Below are 26,738 nucleotides of genomic sequence, written 5' to 3' on the forward strand. Positions count from 1 at the left end.
TTTAATTCAGAGAACTGGCGAATGGGTGATGGGGTTGCTGAGCAGACACAGGGGGGTTGCTAAACTAAACCAGAGAGTAACCACTAGGCTGGAGAAACAGCAGGAGGAGGTGGTGTCACCAGGCCCCAGTGGCCAGAACCATTCACTGAGACTAGAAACTTGGGCAGGAGCTGCCTTCAGGTTGCTGAGACCACAGAGGAGGCATAGATGCTGTTCGAGAGGCAGAGCAAGAGAGGGGGAAATACCCTGGCTTCTCTCTTCCTCCCGCCCTCTGGTCTCCTGCCTGGGCTCCCCATTGGCTGAACCTGCCTGGGAGCCAGGGTGCAAAGGAGCCTGGGAAATGCAGTTCCCTTGGATATAGAGCAAAGCAAAGGAAGGGCAGGGAATGGATCTGAGAGCAGGCCCATGACCCTCGTAGACCTTGAGCAAGCGACTGCCTCTGTGAGCTCTGGGTATTATCTCAATTAACGGGAGCAGCAGTTGCTGCTGTTTAAGAATCAGTGACAGGCAATGGTTTCACTTCCTGTGGCAGGGCTGTCCTCGGCTCTAATAGCTCTGCTGGCTTTGGAGTTTTGACCACTTTTCAGTCAAACCCGTATCTTTATTATGAGTGTTCTTGTCACAGGCCACTAGCACACAGCTGATCAGGCTTCCTGCAGACAGCTTGTCAGAGATCTGCCTAGCGTGATTTTGTCCCTGACTTCTCCAAAGTTACCCGTCCAGGTGGAACACGACGGCCACTTCATGGCCCCTCCACGGGCAGCATTTCCGGAGCTCCATCTTGGGGTGTCTGTCCTCTGCCTGTCTGCCTGGGGGCCCGCAGATGGGGTACAACACCCGAGCACCTCAAGGATGTGGGACTGCTGCCTTCAGCCTGAGCTGTGATTGAGCATCGGTGTCGGGGCAATTGGGGACAATACTTCGAAAGGCATCAAGCATTTGTGCTTCCCTCTCGGGGACTCTGGGAGATACAGTGGGATGACGGGATGCTCCTGTGACAACCACTTGCCCCATTTTGACCACACGGCCCCGGTCAGTCAATCAGCATCTGATACCACCCATGGTTCACTCCCTCCCACTCCGCGTTTCTCACGCTCCAGCCACACTGACCACCAGCCTCTTCCTCTAACAGCGCCAGGCAGGGTCCAGCCTCAGGGCCTTTGCACTGGCTGTTCCTTCTGCCTCGAATACTTTTCCTCCAGGCACCCACCTGGGTCATTCCCTCCTTCAAGCTTTTACTCAAATGTCACTTTCTCAATGAGGCTTCCCTGATTCCTTATTTAAAATTGCACCCTCCCCCCCGGGGCTCCCATCCCCTTAACCTACTTCTCCCTTAATATGCACGGCCCTCTAATGAGCTGTATACATAGTCACCTAACATATTTGGTGTTTGTCTTCTTTTGCCAGAATGTCAGCCTCATTTAGGCAGGGTCCTCATTCGTGGATCAGAACTTGGAGCATAGCAGCTGCTCAATGAATATTTATGGAATCAGCGGAGGGGTGGTCGAAGGACCATGGCCCTCTTACATGCTGTTCCCTCTGCCTGGAACACTTTTTTGACCCCTCACACTCCAAAGTAATACTTATGCAGACAGAAAGAGCAACGATTTGTGTCTCATTTTTATTACGTTTTGTCAAGGGTAGGACACAAATGTGACGGGGCGCATGTTTTGCAATATTGACCAGTGACGGCTTCCATCATTTCCTTCTCTCCACCTTCCCCCCACTCGCTGCCCTAAAGATCGCAGTGTTAGAAGAGACAGTTTATAGCTGGTAGAATCCTGGCACTTTCCAAAACAGTTACAGGATCTTTTACAAGAAATGACGTATTTAAAACACATGATTTGATCAGTGTTGACCTACGTGACCTATGAAACCAGCCCACCATTGAGCCCTATCTCCTACCCCAAAGGTTCCTGCTACCCTTCTGTGATCTCTGCTGCAAGTCCTCCCTGTCCTTAGACAACCACAGATCTGTCTGCCTTTGGTCGCTGTAGATCGGTTTACATCTTGTAGTTTTATGTAAATGGGGTCATACGCTATGGTTCATTCATTCTGCATAATTATTTTGTGATTCATCCTGCTGTGTGTATCAGCCCTTCACATCTCATTACTGAGTAGTAGTCCGTGGTAGGGACGGACCGCAGTGTGCTTGTCCATTGGAGCTGCCATGAACATTTGTCTGCAAGTCTCCCGGTGAGCATTTGCTTTCATTTCTTTGTGTAAACTCCTGCGGGTGGAAGACATTCTGTGGCAGGTGCATGCTTAACTTTTTAAGAAACTGCCAAACTGTTTTATCCAAAGGGGTGGCACTGCTGGCCATCCCCACCTGCAGGGTGCGAGGCTCGCCTGCAACACCTCTCCTCATGGCTTCTCCCTCTCTTGGTCCTTGTAATCAGACACCTGCCCCATGTAACCAGCCCCTGCTTTCACCCACACTCACTTACCACGTTGTAATTGATCAATTATTGGCGATCCTGTCCGCTCAGAATGTAATCAAGCAATTATCGACACTCCTGTCTGCTCGGTGCCTGCCCCCGCTTGGCTCTGGGCACAGGGTTCTGTCTGTCTTGGCCACCACCAGGTCCCAGGCCTGCAGACATTCAATATATGCTCCCTGAATGGATGGATGACCCTGCCTGGCGGGCCAGGTGCCACAGTGCAGATCCGGTTAGTGTTTTCAATCCCAATGTGAAGATGAGAAAACCGAGGTAGCAGAAGATGCTGTGAGCCACCCAAGGTCCCTCAGCTTTCAGTGCATGGGCTGGGAGCCGGACCGTGTTTGTCTGACCCCCTTGACCGGGCTCTGAGCTGTTGAGTGCATGCTGGGATAGGAGGCCAGAGGAGAGAGGAGAGACAGGCTGGCACGGGGAGGGTCTGCAGGCCAGGGTGGGGAGTTTGTGCTCTGCGCCTCTGCTTCCAGGCTTCAGGAAGGGTGCACAGCATGCCCACCCTCTCTGGCCTGCAAGATGACTTCTCGCAGCCCCATGATTAGGGGGCTTCAGGGCTGAACGCAGAGGGCCCTCCCTGCTCTTTGTCTCTCTGATCAAGCCCTGGTAACAGGCATTTCCTGTTTCCGGCTGCTCCCTGGGCTGGGGCTCGGGTGGCGGGTATGACTGCAGCAGTCTTGTGCAGCTGTGCGGCCCCCTCTCTGCTCCTGGTCCCCAGCCACCAGAAGGGGCCTCTGTGCCTGCACCCCTGGAGGAGGGTGGCGAGGTAGCCAGCCTTTCTGGCCTTTTGTCTTGGGCAGAGATGCATGGGGAGGGCTCTGGGCGCTGCTTTGCATACAGGAAAGATGCCAGCCTGACTCTGATATTCTGGTGGAAAAAGGAGGGCTCAGCGTTAGTCCCCCAGCAGGAAGGAGATATTCTCACATGCCCCTCCTACACTGATTTAAAGGGCCTCCTGTCCTTTGCCACCCTCTCCCACACCTCCGGCTACCGGGAAGTCCTCCTGGCGGCCTGACTGCAGTCACTCCTGCTGTCTGAGGGAGCCCCTTTCCTCAGCTGGCCCTACTTCTGCCTGGAGGTCTGATGAGTCACACCACCTTTCCCCCTTTGAGGCATCACATGACTGGGGGAGAAGCAATTTCAAGGCTCAGCTGATTTCCCTGAGGTCAAGACAGAACTTCCTCCCGCAGGCTAGATGCGGCCATCTGTTCTGTTGCCCTGGTGACCTCTGAGCGTCATGTGAAGGCAGCCCACAATACCGCAAAGGCTTCTGGGCTGGAGCGTGGTACATGTGGTTCCTGGCACGCGCTGAAGCCCCCATTATGTCACCTGCTAGGGGGCACCAGGAGACTGCCTGGTGTGGCTCAGACAGGTAGGGTGGGGCAGTGGTTAGTAGGTAGTGGCCTCGGGCAGGTAGTAGCTGCTCTCTGAGCTGCAGGTGTCCCATCTGTAAAATGGGGATTCATTCATTTACCAACTTTCATTGAGTATCTCCTCTGTGCCAGGCATTGTACGAGGTGTTGGGTCCACCGCAGTGAACAGAATACAGGGGGAATCTTGCCTTTCAGGGCTGATATTCTAGTGTGTCAGGTGGTGGGGGGAAGACAGACAAACAAGATCAGGGGGCGAACTACACAGTGCCCCTTATAATAAGTTCTATGGGAAAAAGAATCAGTAAGAGAAGACAGGGAGTGATGGGCTTGAGTGTGTGAGTGTGTGTGAGTGTGAGCGCTAGGTGTGAGTGGGAGTGTGTTGTAATTTTAAGTACAGTGGTTGGGAAGGTCTTACCGAGAGGTTTCATTTCATCAAAGGCCTGAGAGAAATAAGGAAGCGAGGCTCCGGGTTACTTGGGGGATGGATATTAGGTAGAAGGGAAGGGCTTGGCCTCACCAAGTTTGGCATGTGGGCGGAACGGCAGGGGGCAGAGGGGGGGGGGGGGGGCAGGCGAGGGTGGGAGGGGCGGCTTGTGTGGGGTGTGGCGGGCTGCGAGGACTTGGGTTTGAATGTGAGTAGGAGGGGAGTTTGGTGGTGGTGGTGGAGGTGGAGGTGATGGCGCTGATGGTGGTGGTGGTGGAGGTGGGGGTGATGGTGGTGGTGGGGGTGGAGGTGATGGTGGTAGGGGTGGTGGTGGAGGTGGAGGTGATGGTGGTGGGGGTGGGGGTGGTGGCGCTGATGGGGGTGGTGGTGGGGTGGGTGGAGGTGATGGTGGTGGGGGTGGTGGTGGAGGTGGAGGTGATGGTGGTGGGGGTGGGGGTGGTGGCGCTGATGGGGGTGGTGGTGGGGTGGGTGGAGGTGATGGTGGTGGGGGTGGTGGTGGAGGTGGAGGTGATGGTGGTGGGGGTGGGGGTGGTGGCGCTGATGGGGGTGGTGGTGGTGGTAGAGGTGGAGGTGGTAGGGGTGGGGGTGGAGGTGATGGTGGTGGTGGTGGTGGTGGAGGTGATGGGGGTGGGGGTGGGGGTGGTGGTGATGGTGGTGGGGGTGGGGGTGTGGAGGTGGAGGTGATGGGGGTGGGGGTGGGGGTGGTGGCACTGATGGGGGTGGGGGTGGAGGGGGTGGTGATGGTGGTGGGGGTGGGGGTGTGGAGGTGGGGGTGATGGGGGTGGAGGTGGGGGTGGGGGTGATGGCGCTGATGGTGGGGGGGGATGGTGGTGGGGGTGGGGGTGGTGGCGCTGATGGGGGTGGTGGTGGTGGTAGAGGTGGAGGTGGTAGGGGTGGGGGTGGAGGTGATGGTGGTGGTGGTGGTGGTGGAGGTGATGGGGGTGGGGGTGGGGGTGGGGGTGATGGTGGTGGGGGTGGGGGTGTGGAGGTGGGGGTGATGGGGGTGGAGGTGGGGGTGGGGGTGATGGCGCTGATGGTGGGGGGGGGGATGGTGGTGGGGGTGGGGGGTGGTGGCTACAATGGCATTATTGGTGCTGCTGCTGGTGTTGATAGTTATGGTGCTGGTGATGACGATAATGACCATTTCCAGGTATTGAGGCCGCACAGCATGCCAGGCCCTCTCTGGGCATTATCTCGCTGAACTGCCACAGCATGACGCAGTGGGCACGATGAGGGTCCCCGTTTTGTAGGTGAGGAAACGAGTCTAGAGAGGGGAGGTGACTTGCCCAAAGACATGTGACAGGTAGGAGGATCTTCCGAAATCCTTCTGGATTTGGAGGTGGGCATTTATTCCCCACGGTTTGTACCTGACCATCCCAGGCTCAGCCTCCTGACCCCTGGGGCCGGGAGGATAGTCGGTCCGAGAGAAAGCCCTGGAGTTCAGTGACGCCCCCGCCGAGGGTGCTCCGACCTTGCTCAGGGCTGAGTTTGCCAAGGAGAGAGAGGCGTTTGCACCTCCTGCCCCTTGCCGGCCCGACCCTGCGCCTCTGGGAGGTTCTTCCTGATCCCACGCTCTTCACCGGGACTCTGGCTGAAATTTCGTGTCTTCCAGCATCTGCGTGGCAGTTGTTCCTGCAGGGAACATAACGGGGAGCCCTGGAAGGTTAGAGGGTGGGGGGCTGGAGTTCCCTACAGATTCCCAGTTGCTCCTTGAATATCTGGCTGAGAATGTCCGCTGGTTGTAGGAAGTGCTTGGTTCGTATAGCGCAGCCTGGAGGTGTTTGAAAGTTAATGCCCTCTGAGGCAGCCACACTCATCATCGATGGGTGGAAATTGGTGGATAAATATCCAGCCTTCTCAGATGCCCATTCCTCAGATGGGACAACTCTGGGCAGTGTCCCCCTGGCCTTTCAGGGGTCCCCGGAGGATTGTGCCCCAGGTCACTCAGCAGGTCCTGATGAAGACTTCTGGCACTGACCTTCTCTTCTCTGCTGCCCTATGAGTACTCCTTGGGGCCACCTCCCAGATAAACTCCTTTTACCCAAATCCTTTTCTGAAGGGGCTACTTCCAGGGACCCAATCCTAAATGCGGATCCAATCATACTATGCTGCTCAGTTTTTAACAGAAGAAATACCCCAGACAATTGTAACCTATTAGACAAAGAATGAACGGAGTGTCATGCATGTAATTTTAATCACAATGTGGCACAAATTACTAGAGGCGGCTCATGCGATGGTTTTAGGCAGATGGGCTCTGCCACAAAGAGCATCAAATCCCACAGTGATAAAGGTCATTCTCTCCTTGATTCGTTTTTCCGGGCCTCCAGTTTCACCAGAGAGTCTCTGCGTACGTCTATTATCTTATATATATACTTCTCCTAATGTGAAGTATATCATACACGCAAAGGTGTATAAAGCATATTATATGAAACCTGGAAAGAATAATAAAATGAACAGTGTACCTAATACACAGGTTAAGAATGAAAACATTCCCATTTCTTGGGAATGCTTAAAACAGTGTTTCTCAAGGTTTTTTGACCCTAAGCCTGATAAGATACACGTTTTTTACACAGATCCCCAGCCCACCTCCACAGTAGCATGTGGACTCATGTAACTGAAACTTTTATGGATTCATTTCTACTTTTCGATATCGGAAACATCACAATACATTTTATTCCATTCCAGTGGAATCTGCTAAGCTGACCCACGACCTACTAATGGGTCACTCCCCACAGTTTGGAAAACATAGACTTAGCAGCCCTCTCTGAGTGCCCCTGGGATCACCCAGCCTCCCCTTCTCCAGCCTCCCCTTCCCCAGCCTCCCAGAGGCAGCCACTGTCTTGAACTTTTTGGTAATATTCTATATTCTCTGGAGCTTTGCTAGATACGTATTCCTAAGTATTGTGTTGCTTAACTATTGCCAATTTCTATATTTGATATAAATGGAATTAGAATATCCGTATGAGTCACTTTTTTTATCTGACATTATGGTTTTGAAATCTGTGCACGTCTACATACGTGGCTGTGGTTTTTCCTTCTGTAACGCTGTATAGTACTCCGCTGTGCGCCATGGCCGCCACCTATTGATTGTATTACCAGCCTCTCTGTATGTTTGTTTTACGTCTTTTAGACTATGGTATATGGTTTCCTTTGAAAATCAAAGTCCAGTTTTCATCCGATGAAACACTCCATTCTTCAGTGTACATGCACTCAGTGTGGGATACGAGCCCGCTGCGCAACCCACACCCTTATCAAGACCCAGAACCATTCCATCGCTTGTGGGCTTTCTGAGTCAATCTCCACCGCCCTCCCCGCCCCGTAACCACCACTGATCAGATTTCTATCGCTATAGGTTAGTTTTGCTTATTCTAGGATTTCACAAACGTTATCTTTTTACAAAAAAATAACATTTTCTGATTGATGGCTGCCACCGCACCAACTCGCAGCAATCTTTACATATTGATTCCGGGCTCACTACCGTTGCTAAGTTGTGTTAAGTCTAGCTATTTATCTGTATATTCCTTTGGGCTTTCAATGTTGATAATGGGAGGTATTTCTCTCTTCCCTTTAATTTCTTTGTCTTTCCTTCGGTACAAGCTAAGATCTTTGTTAAGGTGTTGAAAGAAACCGTTAATAGCGGGCACTCTTGTCTTCTGAGTTCAAAGAGAATTGTTTCAACATTTCACCGTTAACTATAACATCTTGCTTCTTATTTAAAACAAAGATTCAAGGTTTTTTGAAGATGCTGGTCATCAGGTTTCAGAAAGGCCTTTCCGTCCCGGCTCTGCCAAGGGTCTCTTCTTTTCCTCTCCCTCTTTTGTCACAGATGCGTGTTGAGATTGCTACCGAGGCTTCCGTGCATCTCTAACTGGACGGAGGGAGACAGCAAGCCTTGGGCAGGTGTCAGGATCCAGATGGAATTTAACGACGCGGTTTATACCCTGGTTATTTTACACCAGTTTCTGTGTATAGCAAATGATCCTAGCTTTCCGTTGATTGTAGGATATGAAGTTCTCTTCTTAAATACATTTATTTGAGGTAAAGTGAATTCAAAGCCCATGTTCCACATATAACGGGTTAGGGGATGGTGGATGTGGCAATAATGAAGATACAATCTGAAGATGGGAACGTGAGACCCATGGATACAATGAGTGGCCTTGTGTGTTGAACTGCTTATCAAATTGATTCATATTTGCTGCGCTGGCAAAGTGCTCGAAACGCTGCTGCCAGGGCTGGTATGTCCAGCTGGCCGTCCCTGCCTCAGTTTCCCTATCTGTAAAATGTAGGTAATAATAGTACCTACCTTGCAGAATTATTGTGAGGAATCTGAGAGAGAGAGAAACTCACAGAGCAGAGAGTAGAAAGGTGACTGCCAGGAGCTGGCAGATGGGGGAAATGGGGAGATGGTTGTCAAAGCGTCCGAAACTGCTGTCAGCTAGGGTAAGTCTGCCAGAGTCTAATGTATAGGCGTGGCAGCCCTCCTTAATAATCTTGCATCGAACCCTGGAATACACTGGGAGAGCAGATTTCAGATGCATTCATCACAACGCACGAATGGTGACTATGTGACATGATCCGTGAGGGTGACTGTAGTCATCATTTTCGCTATGAATATGTATATCAAATCATCGTCCACTACACCTTAAATAAATACTGTTTTAAATGTATGTATGCATTAGTAAGAGGGAATGCTGATGACTGGGTGCTCACACAAGGCAAGAAGGTGAAGCCGGGGTCAAGGGGGTCAGCCACAGAGTCGCACCATCCTGGAGTTAATGACCTTTGGCGGCCTTTTTCTGTCCCTGAGCCTGCTTCCCTGTAGGGAAAATCAGCTGTTACGAACTCACAGGGTTCTCGTGAGAATGCAGTCAATCTGAGTGACCTACCGTGCGCAGTGGGCACCTCCTACATGCAAATACTGTCATTATAGAATCACAGGGGTCACAACTACATAGGAATCACTTGGAGAGCTCAGTAAAAATGCAGATCCCCAGACTTCTTCGCCATCCATACCCATTCAACAAATACGGCTGCCCCTTGAGCCATGTGGGGTTCAGGGGCGTCAACCCTCTGCACAAAAACCCACATATAACTTTTGACTCCCCCAAACTTAACTACTACTGGCCTACTGCTGACCGGAAGCTCACCGATAATATAAACAGCTGAGGAACACATATTTAGTGTGTTCTCAGTATTAGGTACTGTGTTCTGACAAAGTAAGTTAGAGAAAATTGTTGCAAATCTCCAGATGGCTGCAAATCTCCAAAAAGTTTTCCAGTGTATTTATTGAAATAACTATTCATGTAAATTGACCTGCGTGGGCTCCAACCCATGCTGTTCAAGGGTCAACTGCATGTACGGGAGGGTCAAGTGCACTAATTTAGAGGCTGGACATCCAGGAAGCCACGGCCCCACCCTGCTGAAACTGACTTGTTATTTGGAGGAGACGAGCAATAAAGAAGCAGTGAAGCGCAGCTGGGGAGATAGAAAATGGCAGGAGTAAGGTTGCAATTTAGAACAGGGTGGTCAGAGGAGGCCTCATTGAGAAGGTGTTCCTTGGAAAGATTCCTGGAGACGGTATAGTGAAAACCTGTAGGCGCCAGGTGTGTGAGTTTGCCCGTTGCCGCTGTGACAAAGCTTCACAGACCAGGGGCTGAAACACCTGAACGTGTTGTCTCCCAGATCGAGGGCTTGGCTAGACTTCTTAAGGCTTTGAAGGACCTGAGAGAGAGCTGAGCCCATTGGGATGCTCGGATGAGCTGGTACTGGGCACATATGAGGCCGTGAGGGCTTGTTTATGGCAGAGCCAAATACCCAGAGTGACATCTTGTATGTCTGATGGCTGCGTCGGTCACTATCTTCTGGTTGCAAAGTCATAGCCCACCCAACCCAAACTGGCTTATGTGTTGGCGGCTCATGAAATTGAAAAGTGCAGGGATATTTCGTATGAATGGAACCATGCAGTATGTGACCATGCCATCGGGCTTCGTTCACTTAGCATCCTGTTCCTGAGGATCGTCCACTTTGCAGCAGGGATCAGGATGTCCCTCCTTTTGAGGGCTTAATAGTATTTCACTGCGTGCCTGGATCTCACCATGTTCATCCATTCATCACGACGGATGTAGGTAGATGCAGAGAGACCGGAAGCAGGCAGTGGCCCCCAGGGAGAAGTGAGGACAGAGAGGAACAGTTAGTGCCTGCTGAGTGGGTAAGGGGTCCCCTTTTGGGGTGAAAAAAAAGCCTTACAATGAGATGATATGATGGTCACACAGCATCATGCATGTTTACTAAATGTCCCTGAAGGGTGCACTTTAAAATGGCTAATGGTTAATTTTTTTATTGCGGTCAAATAGACATAATATTTATCATTTTATATATAAGTATAATGACATACATATACTTTATAAATATAATTTATATAAAATGCATGAATCACATATATAAATAAATGAGTGATACCATTTTAACCATTTGTAAATATACAATTTAGTGGCACTAAGTACACTCACAACATTGTGTGTCCATTACTGCAATATCCAAAGCTTTCTCATCATCCCCCACAGAAACGCTGCCCACATTCAGCACTAACTCCCCATCTCCTCCCCCAGTCCCAGGCCCCCACACCATCCACTTTCTGTCTCTATGGATGGGACTCCTCTAGGGACCTTTTATGAGCAGAATCAGACAATATTTCTACTTCTGAGTCTGGCTTATTTCACTTGGCATGCTGTTTTCAAGGTTCATTCATGTTGCAACATCAATCAAAATTTCATTCCTGTTTATGGCAGCGTAGTATTCCACTATGTATATAACAATTAAAAAATTCAGGGGTAGATCTGGCTTCAGGTACAGCTCAATCTTTATCAGAAGAGGGTGTGGTTTACTGAGAGGGGGGCTGTGCCTTCTTTTCCTCTCCCGTGCCAGCGCCCAAGTGAGACTGCCTGGGGTTCAGCTTCTTCCCCATCCCACTGTGTTTTCTCCACTCTTTCTCTTTCTCCCCACAGTTCCTGTGCCTTAAGAACATCCGCACCTTCTTATCTACCTGCTGTGAGAAGTTCGGCCTCAAGCGGAGCGAGCTCTTCGAGGCCTTTGATCTCTTTGATGTGCAGGATTTCGGGAAGGTGAGTTGCCCGGACGCTGGGCACGTAGAGCCAGAAGATGGGATTGCAGTCCACCTCTGCGAATCTCTACACCGGGAAAGCTAGGGGCTGTCAGCAGGACCGATGAGTCAGATCAGGGCCCACCAGCTACAAAGAGTATGGCTTAGGACACGCAGAACTGGGGCACAGCCCCTGCCCTGCCACTTGCTGTGTGACCTCGGATTCGATCCCGTACCTGTGAGTCCCAGGCCCCTCCTTTGTAGCAGAGGGATGGTATCAGTGACATCCCGCCCTTTCTGAGTGGTTATGAACTGGAACAAGGAGATCAGGCGGTGGGTGCTCGGCTGACGCCAGGGCATGGGAAGGCGGAGGAAATCCTGGGTTCTGCTCCCAGGGGCACGGGATCCGACCTCAAGATCTAGCCTCAGGTGCCTGGGGTCTGAGGCTGCATTCTGGTGCCGTGGGCGGGGAAGGGGCCCGCTGAGCAGCCATGACCCTCCCACAGGTCATCTACACCCTGTCCGCTCTGTCCTGGACCCCGATTGCCCAGAACAAGGGGATCATGTGAGTAACTGAGCAGAAGCCTTGGGCTGCCCAGCGGGTCTCCTTCCCCTCCTCGAAGTCCCCGCCCCACCTGGCCACCAAGCTCACGCCATCACTGCTCCCCCAGGCCCTTCCCTACTGAGGAGGAGAATGTGGGTGATGAAGACATCTACAGTGGCCTGTCCGACCAGATAGAGTGAGTGTCTGGGGCCACAGTCCTGGCCTGGGGGATCCAGGGGGACAGCGCCATGCCCTGGGGGGGTGGGGGGTTTGAGGGGACATGGCCCTGCCCTGGGGGATCTTAGGGGGACAGTGCCATGCCCTGGGGGTGCGTCTGAGGGGACATGGCCCTGCCCTGGGGGGTCTGAGGGGGACAGTGCCATGCCCTGGGAGGGGGTCTGAGGGGACATGGCCCTGCCCTAGGGGATCTGAGGGGGACAGTGCCATGTCTTGGGGGTGCATCTGAGGGGACATGGCCGTGCCCTGGGGGTGCATCTGAGGGAACATGGCCCTGCCCTGGGGGATCTGATGGGGAGAGTGCCATGCCCTGGGGGTGCATCTGAGGGGACATGGCCCTGCCCTGGGGGATCTGAAGGGGAGAGTGCCATGCCCTGGTGGTGCATCTGAGGGGACATGGCCCTGCCCTGGGGGATCTGAGGGGTACAGCGCCATGCCCTGGGGGTGTGGGGGGGTCTGAGGGAACATGGCCCTGCCCTGGGGGATCTGAGGGGGACAGTGCCATGCCCTGGGGGTGCGTCTGAGGGGACATGGCCCTGCTCTGGGTCTGAGGGGTCCCTGGCCTGGGGTCCCCGGCGGCCCTGCCTGACCCTGCACCCCGCAGCGACACGGTGGACGAGGACGAGGACCTGTATGACTGCGTGGAGAACGAAGAGGCCGAGGGCGATGAGATCTACGAGGACCTCATGCGCACGGAGCCGGGGCCCATGCCGGTGCGTGGCGCAGGGTGGTGGGCCTGGGCGGGCGCAGGGAGGGGCAGCCCCGGGCCCCCCAGCACCGGCCTCTCCTCCCCGCCGGCAGCCCAAGATGACCGAGTACGACAAGCGGTGCTGCTGCCTGCGGGAGATCCAGCAGACGGAGGAGAAGTACACGGACACGCTGGGCTCCGTCCAGCAGGTGCGAGGCCCCGAGGGCGTCCCCGAGACGCAGGCCGCGCGGCAGGGGGTGGGCGGGGGCAGGCAGGGGCTCTTGTTTGTCCCCAGCTTTGTGTTTCTTCGTCTCTGATTCTCTGTAGCTCATCCTGTCTCCTCGCTTTGTGTCGCTCGTTACCTGCCTTTCCCCATGTCCCTCCATCTGTCCCTTTATCCCTGTATTTTCATGTCTTTTCTCTGTCGTGGTCTCTCTACTATTGTCTCTCTGACGTTCTAGTCTCTCTTTCCTTTGGCCATTGCACTTTTAACAGCTTCATTGAGATTTAATTACTCTACCAGGCAATGTATCTGTTTAACGTAGAAAATTCCACGGCTTTCTCTGTGTTGGCGAGATGGCGCAGCCATCACCTGTTTAATTTTAGGCATCCCCTGGAGGAACCCTGCACCCCTTAGCCGTCACCCCGGCCCCACATCCCCAGGCCGCCCTCTTTCATCCTTCCCCCCCCTCCCACAGCATTTCATGAAGCCCCTGCAGCGGTTCCTGAAGCCTCAAGACATAGAGATCATCTTCATCAACATGGAGGTGAGCCTGCCCATCCCCAGCCCTCCTGGGCCTCTGCCCTGTGGGGACAGTTGGCTGCCCTTGGAGTGTGCGTGGGTGTGTGGGGGGGTGCAGATAACCTGTCTCCTGCCCCGGCCTCCTGAGCCCCAGGCTCCAGCCCCGGCACCCCCTCCCTCCGAGTAGGACCTGCTACGTGTGCACACCCACTTCCTGAAGGACATGAAGGAAGCCCTGGCCACCCCCAGCGCTCCCACCCTCTACCAGGTCTTCATCAAATACAAGGAGAGGTGAGACCCACCTGGGCAGCCTGGAGCCCTCCAGGCCCCCTGCCCTGCCCAGGCTGGGCGTTGGGCCGTCCTTGCCCTCGGAGGCCACCACACAGGGACAGCTGTTCCTTCTTTGCTCGTGGGCAAGGGGCTCCCATCTCTGGCCCCCTCCCAAGCTCTGCCTCTTTCGCGCACTGGGAAATGTGACACTGAGAGGAGGCGATACACCCTGCGCTAAGAGCTTCTCGAGCATTATCTCATTTAATGTACGATGCCATGTGGGAGGCTTGTCTTTACACCCATTTTACAGACGGGGAAACTGAGGCTCAGCATCACCCAGCCGGGCAGAGGCGAGGCAGCGCCAGGACTGATGCCCAGGTCCACCTAACCACGGTGCCAGCCTCCATAACCTGGCCGCCTGTGTCCCCTGCAGGTTCCTCGTCTACGGTCGCTACTGTAGCCAGGTGGAGTCGGCCAGCAAGCACCTGGACCGTGTAGCCACAGCCCGAGAGGACGTGCAGATGAAGCTGGAGGTGGGGGCCAGGCCACAGCAAGGCGGGGGCTGTGTCCCTCCTTCCCAGGCCCCCTGGGGGGCAGGGAGGGGCTGAGCTGGACGCGGCACTGCTTACTGCTGCAGCCCAGCCAGGGACCTACCCGCTGGAGGTTTGGGGAGGGAGAGACAGCAGGGGTGATGGGCTGGAGCCCTGATGCCAGGCTGAGGTCCTGATGCTGAACTGAACCCTCCCTCCAAACTGAACTGCAGCCCTGGCTGTGCCCCAAGTCTGGACTGAGCTCCAACACTGAGTCCCCATCCTGGACTGAACCCCAACCTGTGTGTCTGGTGGAAGCACAGATGGGGTGGAGATGATGAGGAGCCACCTCGGTGCAGTGTGCACCCGGCCTCTTTGTTCTCCACAGCGGGGACCCTGCAGACGTGTCCCTCTCTCCTTCCGCAGCCGCACCCGGGATGGCGGAGTCCGGGGCGCCACCCGGGGCCGTGTTTGCCTGCCTTCCAGCTGGGTCTCCAGCCACCCTGCACCCCAGGACTTTCTCCTTATTCCCCCTGGGGAGATTGACGCTCGGGGCTCTGGGAGAACGCACACCTGCCACCCCCTCACTGGCCCCCCGCTCTCCCGCCCCTGCAGGAGTGTTCTCAGCGAGCAAACAACGGCAGGTTCACCTTGCGGGACCTGCTGATGGTGCCTATGCAACGGGTGCTCAAGTACCACCTCCTTCTCCAGGTGCACACGGGGCCTCCAGGCCCGGGCGTCGCACAGCCACCTCCTGGGTCACAGGAGGGCGCAGAGCTGGCTTCTGGGGGCTGGGCTCTAGGAGCCTGTGGGAGGGGTCCTTGGGGCCAGGCACCAGGCTCTGGGGACAGCAGAAGAGGAAGAAGTTGCTGGCGGGCCAGGCTTCCTTGAAAGGCCCCCCAGGAGGAGAATGAGACCTGGGTGACGTCTGTCCCTGTGGGTCACGCAGGAGCTGGTGAAACACACGCAAGACGCCATGGACAAGGAGAACCTGCGGCTGGCCCTGGATGCCATGCGCGTGAGTGGTCACACACCAGGGAGATGGTCACACACGGGCACATACACGTCCAGAGCAGGGCCACGAGGTGCCACCCAAGCACACGTCACTCCCACAGGCAACCCCTCCTCTCAACACTCAGCGACATAGGATGAGTGAGCCCTTGGGGACAGGACGTGCTGTGGACACCCCCTCTAGCCTCCTGCCAGACCCTGGTGGGGGCTGACCCCCATCCCTGGCCAGATAGGAGTCTGGGCCGGGTGGGAGTTCCAGGCTCACCCCTGCGCACCCCTAGGACCTGGCGCAATGCGTGAACGAGGTCAAGCGGGACAACGAGACGCTGCGGCAGATCACCAACTTCCAGCTGTCCATTGAGAACCTGGTGAGGGGCGGGCCAGGGAGGCTGGGGGTGCGGCCGCGGGGGAGGGGAGCTGCTCTCCTCCTTAGTTGTCCCCTAGCCAGACCCCCTGCCTGCTGTGTAGGACCAGTCTCTGGCCCACTTCGGCCGGCCAAAGATCGACGGGGAGCTCAAGATCACCTCGGTGGAGCGGCGCTCCAAGATGGACAGGTGGGCGGGGCCAACACAGACCTGGGGCGGAGGGTGGACAGGTGTGGGGTCAGTCTCCTGATAAGCAGATTGGGGAGCCAGTACGGCTCTGGGCAGGAAAAGGGCCAGATTTCCAGATGGACCAGTGGGTGGAGAGTAGATGGACAGGCAGGGATATGTGGGCGGAGTCAACACCACGGCGGGAGGGGGGCGGGGAGGGCAGGAATTGCCTGGATCTTCTGGGTGGGGTCAAAGTGCGCAGCTGGGTATAGCCAAGCTGGCGACAGGGAAGGCAAGGAGTCCTAGCTGGGTAGCAGGGCTGGGCCAGGATGTTGGAGGGCATCTGGCCGAGAGCTGGTGGGGGCTGTTGGGAAGAGCCAGACGAGCCCCGTGGCCCCGCTGCTCCCAGATACGCCTTCCTGCTGGACAAGGCTCTGCTCATCTGTAAGCGCCGCGGGGACTCCTATGATCTCAAGGACTTTGTGAACCTGCAAAGCTTCCAGGTTCGAGACGACTCCTCTGGAGAGCGAGAAAACAAGAAGGTGGGGCTTTGAGGCCAGAACTGGGGACCCAGGGCAGCCCGAGCTCTCCACTTGGCCTGTGTGTGTGTGTGTGTGTGTGTGTGTGTGTGTGTGTGTGTGTGTGTGTGTTTGGTTCCTGGGCAAGGGCACCATGCGTGGTTGTCCTGGGGGCAGAGAGACGCTATTCTTGGCTGACCGCCCCTCCAACAGGGGTAGGGGTCGGGGTGTGTGGTCCCGCCCGCTGTGAGGTGTCTGCATTTGGAACCCTGTCTCCCTGCAGTGGACACACATGTTTCTCCTGATCGAGGACCAAGGTGTTCAGGGCTATGAGCTGTTCTTTAAGACCCGAGAACTGAAGAAGAAGTGGATGGAGCAGTTTGAAATGGCCATGTGAGACCCCCTCTTCCATCTCTCCCTCCTCAGAGGGCTCTCTGCAGTCAGGAGCAGGGGCTGGGAAGCAATTCTGCGGGACCACTCTGAACCTCAGTTTCTTCATCTGGGAGATGGGAGGGCTGGCTGTCTGCATCAGCTTCGGCCACCAGCCTGGAATTCTCTTCTCCTCTTCCTTTTCCTCCTTCTCCTTCTTTTTGCGGTGAAATTCACAAAACAAAAAAGTCACCATTTTCAAGTGTACAATTCAGTGGCATTCAGTACGTCACCATGTGGTGCAGCCGTCACCCCTGTCTGGTTCCAAAACATGTTCATCCCTCCAGAAGGAGACTGTGCCCATTCCTCACCACCCATTTATATGCTCCCAGTTGCCCACCCCTCTTCAGAGCAGCGCTCTTCACAATAGCCAAAAGGTGACAACTACCCAAGTGTCCACCAATGGATGGATGGACAGACACAAGCCGGTATATCCATGCAGTGGAATAGTATTCAGCTGTTAAAAAGAACAAAGCACGTTCTTCCTTCTTTTGATGCCAAATACTGTTCCATTGCTTGGAATTGTCTTCCCTCTTCAGCTCCAACATCTACCCCGAGAATGCCACTGCCAATGGCCATGATTTCCAGATGTTCTCCTTTGAGGAGACCACATCCTGCAAGGCTTGCCAGATGCTGCTAAGGTGGGGGTCTGGGAGGATGTGCCAGGGTCTTGGGCATGGTCGTCTCTTCTTTAAAGGGCTCCTCCGGCCATCTGTCTGTCCCCTGAGCTGGGAGGTGAGAGGTGGGAGGTTCTCCTATGAGCTTCAAGTTCCCTCTCTCTCTCTCCTGCTCTCAAGAAAACCCACGGGGGGACCCTTCACCTTGTTGGCAAAATGGTTGGCTGTGTCTGTTCGACATCACTGACTCTCTTTATCTCCCGCTGTACCCCAGAGGCACCTTCTATCAAGGCTACCGCTGTCACCGGTGCCGGGCGCCTGCTCACAAGGAGTGTCTGGGGAGGGTTCCCTCATGCGGGCGACACGGGCAAGGTACCAGCCAGAGAGAGGGTGGGATGTGTGCGGTTCTGCAAGGGGGATCCCATCCTAAGGATTTCTTCTTCCCTCCCATAGATTTTGCAGGAACTATGAAGAAGGTAAGACCCTCATGTTCCTTTCGGTGCATGGCAAACCATGGCGGGTAAGGAGGAGTCGATTCAGGAGACCCCTCAATGCTGGGTGCTCTGATGGGGGCTAAAGAGCCCTTGGGCTGGTGGGCATAGCTAGCCATGCTTGCTTTCTTGGTCTCTCCCTCCAGGATAAGCCCCATCGCCGAGCTCAGGACAAGAAGAGGAATGAACTGGGTGAGTCCGCAGCGGAGGCTGCGTGGGGCAGGATGAAATCTGGTTTTTGCCTCAGTGACAGTCTTAACCCATTAGATGGACAACCACATAATGTCCTTCTTATAAAGCCGTGATCCATTTGTCTTAGTCCTAGAAATCCAAAGGAAATAGAAAAATAACTCACACTTTCACTTGCTTGGCGTCAGCACGGAGCGGAGCGTTCCCGTGAAGATGCTCTTTCTCTACCACCCTCCTGCCTTTGGGGCGGCCGCTTTTCTCTTCCTCTCTGACAAGCCCCTTCTCTACTCTCAGCCAGCCTGGCACACCTCTGCCAGTCCTCACCCCCTGTGCTATTGATTTTGCATCACAAAATCTCACCACGTCATGTGGTTTCACCAGAGGGTCCCCACCTGTAGGTCGGGAACGCAGAACACAGTTTGGCCAAGTCGGAATTCTTTTCCGCCCCGTGGCAGGGGGAGAAGCCTGGGTTCATCCACGAGTTAAGGGCCTCTATGGAATCACAGTGGGGACAGATGATTTTTATTCAGCATCAACTGTGTGTATACCGTCTAGGGCAGATGGTGGCTACATCAGGGTGCTTCTCACCCTCTGAAGGCGCCCGGGCTGAGAGCGCAAGACAGACTGTGGTGAAGTCACAGTATTTGTGGTGGGCGAAGTAGAGGGCTTTCCAGAGCATAAACCTGGTGACTTGGAGCGTTCGGGGAAGTTTTCTCAGAGGAGGAAACATTTAAGTGGACACGAGGGATGCGGGGAAGTTAGGTGAGGATGAGGGCAGAAATGTTCCAGGCGGAGGGGAACAGCATGTCCAAAGGCTAGGAGGCAGAAGGGCCCTTTGTTAACGTATCAACTACTGCTATCCCTACAATTAAATCAAGTCAAATTAAATCAAATGATTACATTAGTTGTTAACATTAATATATTAATTATATGACATTAAGTATTATTAATGATATAGTAATAATTGATATAAAAGAAGGCATTATGAAAACCAAAAGCAGTTTGGCGCAGTGGGAGAAATAAGCCCTTTGCTCATAATCATGCAGAATTACTGTGAGGAGATTGCATATCTATCTGTGTGTCTGTCTGTATCTCTATCAATATACAGATGCCTATAGATCAACACAGATGTATCAGCTTTATTTGCAATAGTAAAACTTGAAGCTGGGGAAATTTCCTTCATGGAAGGGGTTTTCGTCTGTCTGTCTGTCTGTAATGACTCCATCACACTGTTTATCCATTTCATTGAGAATATTTGCTTTGCTGCCAGTTCTTGGCTATGGTGAATTCAGCTGCTTTCAACACTCTTCTCTCGGCTTTGCGTGGATGTGTGTTTTCATTTCTCCTGGAGTGAAACGGCTGGATGGCAAGGTAGACAGACATCCATTTAGCCTGACTAAACACTGCCAGTTTTCCAAAGTGGATTCCCACCAGCGAGATAGGAGCGTTCCAGGTGCTCCCCATCCCCGTCACCACTTGGCATCATCAATCTTCTTAATTGCTGCCATCCTGGTGGGTGGCAAGACCCAGGTTTGGAATCCCCGGCTGCCTAGCGCACCATGCCACCCTCTTCGTCCCATCCAGGGCTACCCAAGATGGAAGTGTGTCAGGAGTACTACGGGCTTCCTCCACCGCCTGGGGCCTTTGGACCGTTTCTTCGGCTCAGCCTCGGAGACATTGTGGAGCTGACCAAGGCTGAGGCCGAGCAGAACTGGTGGGAGGTATGGCCTGGAGCTGTGGAAGTGATGGAGCCTGGGTGTGGGTGCCCCTGGGGAGTGGGGTCATGGCCCCACTGGACCCTGGCTTGCCTGAGGCACGTCTGGAGCCGGCACCTGGGGACAGTGGTGTAATGCCGATCTTTGGGGCTGGCCTGGCCTGTCTGGCCCGGGAAGTTGATTCTGGTTGGTTCCTCTCTGGGTCATCCAGGCCACAGAGCAATTGATGGACAGCAAAATGGCCTTTGGGTAGAAAGATGGATGTACAGTGCGCAGACGCCCATAACCTCTGTCTACGTCTTTCCCCTATTGGCTTTTTTAGGGCAGGAATACGGCTACCAATGAAGCTGGCTGGTTTCCCTGTAACAGGGTCAAGCCCTACGTGCTTGTGAGTGCCATCAGGCAACCGTCGGTGTAGCTAATGTCATCCCCCCTTCTCTGTATCTGTGTGTCTGTCAATCATTACGTGTCCAGGTATCCATCAATCATCCTGTGTGTATGTATATGTCTATCTTGGGAAAGGCTAGTGGATTCTTGTTCTACGATTGTCCCAGCTTTGGCCAGCGGAGCCCCCTTCAGGCTGGCCTTTCCCTTTGGTGGGTCCCCATCATTCTTTGAACCTTCCCTTATTTTCCAGCATAATGTCAGACTTATCTTGTATTGCCCTGCCCTGATCTTGGAATCAACCATTTTCCCAGGGAGCTCTGGTCCTTTCAGTGGGATGCAGAATTCAGAGGCCAGGTCTGGGCATCTCTCCAATTTCTGCCTCCAAACGTAGCTGCTGCTTTAAAGCTCCACCCATCCTAGCCTCCTCCTCTCTCATGACAATGAAGGCTCTGGAAAAAGAAAGAAAAAAATGACAATTCTCCTTTGTCCTTCAGGACACTATATCTCTCGGCACCACCTACCTTACAAGATAACCACCACTATTCGTTTGCTATGTGTCTGCCTGGCATTTCTTGATGAGAATACAAATAGACACAAATACAGATCCCCATTTTCCCCGTGATTTATGGAAAAGATTTCATTTTCATTATGTTGCAGCTCACCTCCCCGCCACCCACTTAATATATCTTGGGGCAGGGGGTGGGGGTCTCCCCATATCTCAGTACAAACAACATTTCCTTCTTTTTACCCCTTTTTAAAAAATGGAGGGGAACTTTGCATAATGTAAAATTAACCATTTAAAATAAAACATACACTTCCTTGGCATTTAGTGCATTTTGCAATGTTTCCATTGATATGACATATCTAAAATAAGTGAATTCGCAAGGGTGGGAGGAAAATGGGTGGTTTTCAGATCCTGGACTTGGGGACCAGCTGTGTCATACCTAATGGGTGTGGGAATAAAAAAGCATTTCCTTCTTCTTTTAAAGGCTGAATAATATTCCACCGTATGTATACACCACATTGTGTTGATCCAGTCAGCTGTTCATGGACACTTGGGCTGATTCCACCTTTTGGCTATTGTGAATCACGCCTCTATGAACGTGGGTGTGCAAACATCTTGTTGAGTAGCTGTTTTTAATTCTTTTGGGTATGGACCCAGAAGAGGAATTGCTGGGTCATATGGTAATTCTATTTTAATTTTTTGAGGAACCGCCATCTGTTCTCTACGGCAGCTGTGCCATTTTTCAATTCTGCCAGTAACGCATGAAGATTTCCAATGTCTCCACATCCTTTCCAACACTTGTTTTCTGTTTTCGTTTTTTTTCCAGTAGCCGTCCTAACGTGCTAGAAGTGATCCCTTTGACAGTTTTATTTCGATCAGGGGTTGGCAAACTTTTTTGTAACTAACTAGCCCGTCTTTTCAGCTTCGCGGGTCAGATGCTCTGTTTTGAGCCTCCCTAGCACGGCCATAGTAGTGCAATAGTGGCCACAGGCAATGTGTATGGGAGTGGAGGTGACCGTGTTCCAATAAACTGAATTTAGGGACCCTGACATGTGAATTTCCTGTAATCTTCGCATGCCAGGAAATAGTCTTCCTTGGATTTTTGTCAACCACTTAAAAATGTAAAAACCATTCTTAGCTTGAGACTCGTGCTAACGCAGGTGGCTGGACAACTGCTGATTGGATCATGCACCGCTCTGTCCCGCCAGATCCTAGGGCTGTGTTCCCAGAGAATAGCACAGGGCCTAGCGCGTGACAGATGCTCAGTACACGATGGTGGAATGAATGAATGAATGAATGAATGACGTGCCCTATAGTCTGTTGCCAAGCTTGGCTGTCTGTGCTAAGTCTCGGTCTCTGTCTTTTTCCCCAGGGTCCCCCTCAAGACCTATCTGTTCATCTCTGGTGAGTAGAACTACCTTGATTATTTTCAGCTTGGGGTTCCCTGGAGTGGGGACCTGGGCTGGGCATGGGAGGGGCAATCCATTATTCATTCTTCGAACCTGGGGAGTTACTGGGGCTTCTGAGGAACGTGCAGACAAAGGAAGCCCCCCGACTTTGGGTGACTTTAGTGTCACTGGAAGGAAGGTGATGGTGGTGGTGGTAATGGCAGCCCCCTCCCATTTTGTGGGACCCCCACTGTGTGTAATGCAGGGACGGCTCGGGGGGGCTTCTGGAGCCCACTGACCAGGTTTCCCAGCTGGGCCCAGGAACTCAACCTGTCTGTGCTTCAGGGGTTCTTTCTGGAACAGATTCATACCAACGTCTCCTTCGTAGGGTTGTTAGAAGGCTGTACTGCGCTACTACGTGTAGCTCAGAGCTCAGGCCTGTGCCCGGCACACGTAGGCACTTTGTTATTAGCATTAGCTGGTAGGACCACATTTCCCTCATTCTAAAATGCACTTTTTTTTTTCATGTTTCAACATTTCTGACGTTGGAACGGCTCTGCCAGTCAATGGAATCTCGGTGGGTCTTCTGCCTACCGTTTTGGGTAGTAATTTGCATTTCGTGAAGGCCCATAAAAGAACAGAGCGTTTCCCAGTGCTCGGCATCCTAGGCCTGACCTCACGCAGTACCGCTTTTACGGCTGCGTGTCAGCTCGTTTACTTCTGGTAATGACCCTTTGGGGGAAGCTGCTGCCCTTCCTTTGCAAAGGAGGAAACCGGGGCTCCGCGAGGGGAAGTGACTTGTTTAATGTCACAGAGTGAGGAAGTGACGGCTTGCGGGCTTGGAACCCAACTGTGCCTGACCTTATGGACTCTTGAACGCCACAGTAACCCCGGGGGCACAATGACCCCCACGGATGCCTAGTGCTGACCGTGTACTGCTGCGGCTGGATTGTGGCCGTTGGTCAAAAAATACCGCCGTGATGGGTAGTTTCGGCTCCCTCTTTCCAGAAGAGGAAATGGGGGCTCAGGGTGGCAAAACCCGAGGTCACAGAGCAACTAAGCAGCAGAGGCAGGATTCAGACCGGGGTCCTTTGAGGCCGCCCCCACTCTGTCCTCTCCCATGGGGTGTGGCCACAGGGGTGCAGGGGTTCCTGGGTGAGGACAGGGAGGCACTACTTTGGGGTGCAGAATTTAACAGGAGGCCAAAACACTCAGACATCCAGATCCATAATATTTTAATGCAATATTCTAAAAAAAAACAGTGAAGAACAAAGTAAAAAAAAAAAATTCGTGATGAGCAAAATATCGAAATTATAAATAAAGACAGGATATGACAGAGCTTAGGGCAGCCAGAAGGGAAAGCCGCGAATCAGGCAACGGTGGGCACATATTTTGTCTGTATTTAAAATTTGGATATTTTATTTACCGTGGACGTTTTCTGCATTATTTTTAACTTGAGGTGAAATTCACATACCATAAAATTAACCATTGTAAGTGGCATTTACATTAATCATATTGATAGTACGTATTTACATGCATAGATCATATAATTGTATGTGATCTAAAATGAGCATATGTTATTTATGTTCTGTATTTACATCAATAGCATATATTCATCTTCACATTTATATCTATAATTATATATTACCTGTAAGTTATACATTATTTATATAACAATAGATTCATATTCACATTTATATCTCATTAATCACTTATAATTATGTGTAATCTATAATTATGTGTGTTTACATTTATAAGGAATATATTCTTATTCACATTTCTATATCATCTATAGTTGATGTATATTATTTATGTTACATATTTACATTTGTAGCATAAATATATTTATATCGAGTGCTATTTAGTACCTTTTCAATGTTGGGCAACCACCACCTCTAATTCTGAAACACTTCCATCATCTCAAAGGAAACCGCATGAGCAGGCCCCCCACCCCCACCCCAGCCCCCGGCACCCACGCGCCCATGTTCCGTCTGTGGATCCGCCTGTTTTGGACGCGTCACAGAAATGGGGTCACACACTGTGTGGCCTTGTGTATCTGACGTCTCACTGAGCGCCGCGTGTTCAGGGCCCGTTCACGTGTAGCATGTGTGAGGGCTCTGCTCCTTTTCATGGCTGCTTTTCCAGCCGCTTTGACTTTTAAAAGTACCGCACTAAAATGCTACTTATTTTATTTACTACTATTCAACAGAGGTGTTTGGCCCCCCTTTACATTTTGTACCTGAGGCCTCACGTTCCTCACCTACTTCCCGCCCAGGTGGCCAAGGAGACGGGCAGACAGCGATGCTCAGGGAAAGCCTGGCCACGCGGTGCCAGACTCCAGTGCAAAAGCCAAAAAAGACAGCTGCTATCCATCACTGTCAGAGCTTCTGAAACCAAGTCGGTTTCAGTTCCCCGGCAACCCGACAGCGGCTGGGTGGCCTACGGCGCCATCTACAGGAGACCCAGGGAACTGCCCCCTCTTCAGGTGCCAATCTCGTCACCCTGACCCACCAGAGGCTATATAGTGGGGGTTCCCCACAAACCCTTCCTCGGTTGTGGTAATTTGCTAACACCAACTCACAGAAGTCAGGAAAGCGGTTTACTTACTAGATCACTGGTTTACTAAAAATGGATGCAACTCAGGTCACCGTGGAAGGAAGAGAGGCACACAGGGCAAGATCTGGGGCTGGGGCTGGGGCTGGGGCGTCCACACCCTCTCCAGGTGCGGCCCCTCCTTCCACCTCCCTGCGCTCATCAGCCCAGAAGCTCTCCACCCCTTTGCTTGGAGTTTTTGAATACAGGGATCAAGACATAGGCCATTGGTGATTAACAATAACAGCCTCCCGCCCCTCCCTTTCCCCTGGAGGTCTGGGATGGGGCAGGAAGCTCCAGACCTCTAGTCACGTGGCTTCTGTGGCCACCAGCCTCCATCCTGCTGCCCAGGAGCCCGCAGCCCCCAGCCGTCTCATCAGCACACCGCTGTGGAGATACCCAAGGTTTTAGGACCTCTGTTCTAGTAACTGAAGGAAGGAAGGGGGACAGAAACCAAGTACATCTTTCCAATTCTGTCACACAGACACAGACCGGAAGGACTGAGTTCTCTCCTGCAAACCACCTGTCAAACCTTGGGTGTGACTTACAGAAGACTGGTGGCCACTACCCAGTTTGGGACTCTGGCCCCTGCCCACCTGGGGTTTACCCTGGTGTCTAGAGGCTGTTGGACCCAGGCTGCCACCACAAAAAAATAAAATAAAATCAGAGATTAGAAGGAAAACGGCCTCAAAATGGCAGTATGTGGGGACCAGGCATGGGGGCTGTGCAGACCTTTCTCCCTGGTGTGTCTCGACAGGTACGCTGGCCCCATGGAGCGTTGCGGAGCAGAAAGCATCCTCACCAACCGCTCGGATGGCACGTTCTTGGTGCGGCAGAGGGTGAAGGACGCTGCGGAATTTGCCATCAGCATTAAGTAACTCCTCCCTCCCTGACTCCCTGACCCATCTCCCCGGGTGACCTGGACGCCGGCAGGTGTCTGGAGAGAAGGGAATATGCATTTGTGACAGCCACCTTTATTGAGCCCCCCTTCAGGGTCCTAGCCGTTTTGGTCTTTCTTATTTCTTTTAATTGATCACCCAAGAAAGAGATCTGCTTCTTAGGAAGGCGCCAAAGGCGTTGAGCATACTTGACGAAGCGGCGGAAGTGCAATTCAAACCCAGTTTGCAGACCTGTCTCCCCTGCCTCTGTTTGTTGTGCGCAGCTTCTCCCACATGGTGACTGGTTTCCTTGTTGGTTTTGTGATTATGTCTTGTGATCCGAAGTGGGGCTTCCCCTGTGGGCATCTGTTGCTGCCTGGGTCTGCAGAGATTTTGCATTGGCTTCTCTTGGGATCAGCAACCTGTTAAATTTGTTTTTTTTTTTCAGATTCCAGTTGCTTAATTCCTTAGCTCCTTAGTTTTCCAAGCTACCCAGGTAGCTCAAACCCCAAACCTACTGAGGTTATAAATTCTCAAGGGTGACTTTTCTGTTTTGGGTCTGAGACAGACAAGCTTTTTCATTATTCCCACGGATGGGTGGGGTTTTTCTAGACCACCTCTTTTCCTAGAGGAGGCGGCTTTTTGACACGCCAGACGTACGAGTGTGGGTGGGTCTCTGTGCTCACTCTCCAATGTGTATGGAACCAGTAGCTCATCTCTTGTTTCTGTGCCATCTTCAAGACATGAGCTCCCTGGTTACCAGGATCAGCAAACTGGGTAGGGGAGCAGTTCATGCTGCAAGCTTGATTTTGAGTTGCATCCTCATTTTGGGGCTCTGGAGATTTCTCTTACTTTTTTGAGGGCTCAGCATCTCTAGGAGTTTTTTGTAGCCGGAGATTTTTTTGGTTGCCTAGTTCTCTGTATTGCTAGAAGTGACTCTCAGCTTGTGGTCTGTCGTATCGGTGGGAGTGAAGAACTCAAGCTGTCTATCCGAGAACATGGCTTCCTTTACAAGGTCTTTTTTATTTCAACAAGCCTGTAAACCAAGGAAGATGATTCCTGTTACACAGAGGAAGAGATTAAGGCTTTGAGCAGCAAAGGCCCCAG

At 52.7% G+C, this 26,738-nt stretch overlaps 1 protein-coding gene across 3 annotated transcripts in view; it reads left to right on the plus strand.

Moving 5' to 3' along the window:
- VAV1 (vav guanine nucleotide exchange factor 1) overlaps positions 1-26,738 on the plus strand; it is a 42,764-nt gene that overhangs the window by 11,723 nt on the left and 4,303 nt on the right. For 2 of the 3 annotated variants that reach the window (XM_017667961.3, XM_017667960.3), the window contains exons 2-23: positions 11,273-11,389; positions 11,874-11,932; positions 12,039-12,107; positions 12,753-12,861; positions 12,950-13,045; positions 13,535-13,603; positions 13,766-13,869; positions 14,282-14,381; positions 14,994-15,089; positions 15,328-15,396; positions 15,671-15,757; positions 15,858-15,943; positions 16,332-16,464; positions 16,724-16,833; positions 17,409-17,510; positions 17,761-17,858; positions 17,940-17,962; positions 18,124-18,169; positions 19,751-19,887; positions 20,204-20,269; positions 22,146-22,177; positions 25,511-25,627. In XM_017667961.3, coding sequence (XP_017523450.1) covers positions 11,273-11,389; positions 11,874-11,932; positions 12,039-12,107; positions 12,753-12,861; positions 12,950-13,045; positions 13,535-13,603; positions 13,766-13,869; positions 14,282-14,381; positions 14,994-15,089; positions 15,328-15,396; positions 15,671-15,757; positions 15,858-15,943; positions 16,332-16,464; positions 16,724-16,833; positions 17,409-17,510; positions 17,761-17,858; positions 17,940-17,962; positions 18,124-18,169; positions 19,751-19,887; positions 20,204-20,269; positions 22,146-22,177; positions 25,511-25,627 — 1,925 coding nt within the window. Of the gene's footprint in view, positions 1-11,272; positions 11,390-11,873; positions 11,933-12,038; positions 12,108-12,752; positions 12,862-12,949; positions 13,046-13,534; positions 13,604-13,765; positions 13,870-14,281; positions 14,382-14,993; positions 15,090-15,327; positions 15,397-15,670; positions 15,758-15,857; positions 15,944-16,331; positions 16,465-16,723; positions 16,834-17,408; positions 17,511-17,760; positions 17,859-17,939; positions 17,963-18,123; positions 18,170-19,750; positions 19,888-20,203; positions 20,270-22,145; positions 22,178-22,724; positions 22,739-25,510; positions 25,628-26,738 lie in introns of all 3 variants that reach the window. The other variant, XR_012124558.1, reaches the window with a different exon arrangement.

Source organism: Manis javanica, chromosome 13 (genome assembly GCF_040802235.1).
Source record: "Manis javanica isolate MJ-LG chromosome 13, MJ_LKY, whole genome shotgun sequence".
Taxonomy (NCBI): Eukaryota; Metazoa; Chordata; class Mammalia; order Pholidota; family Manidae; genus Manis; species Manis javanica.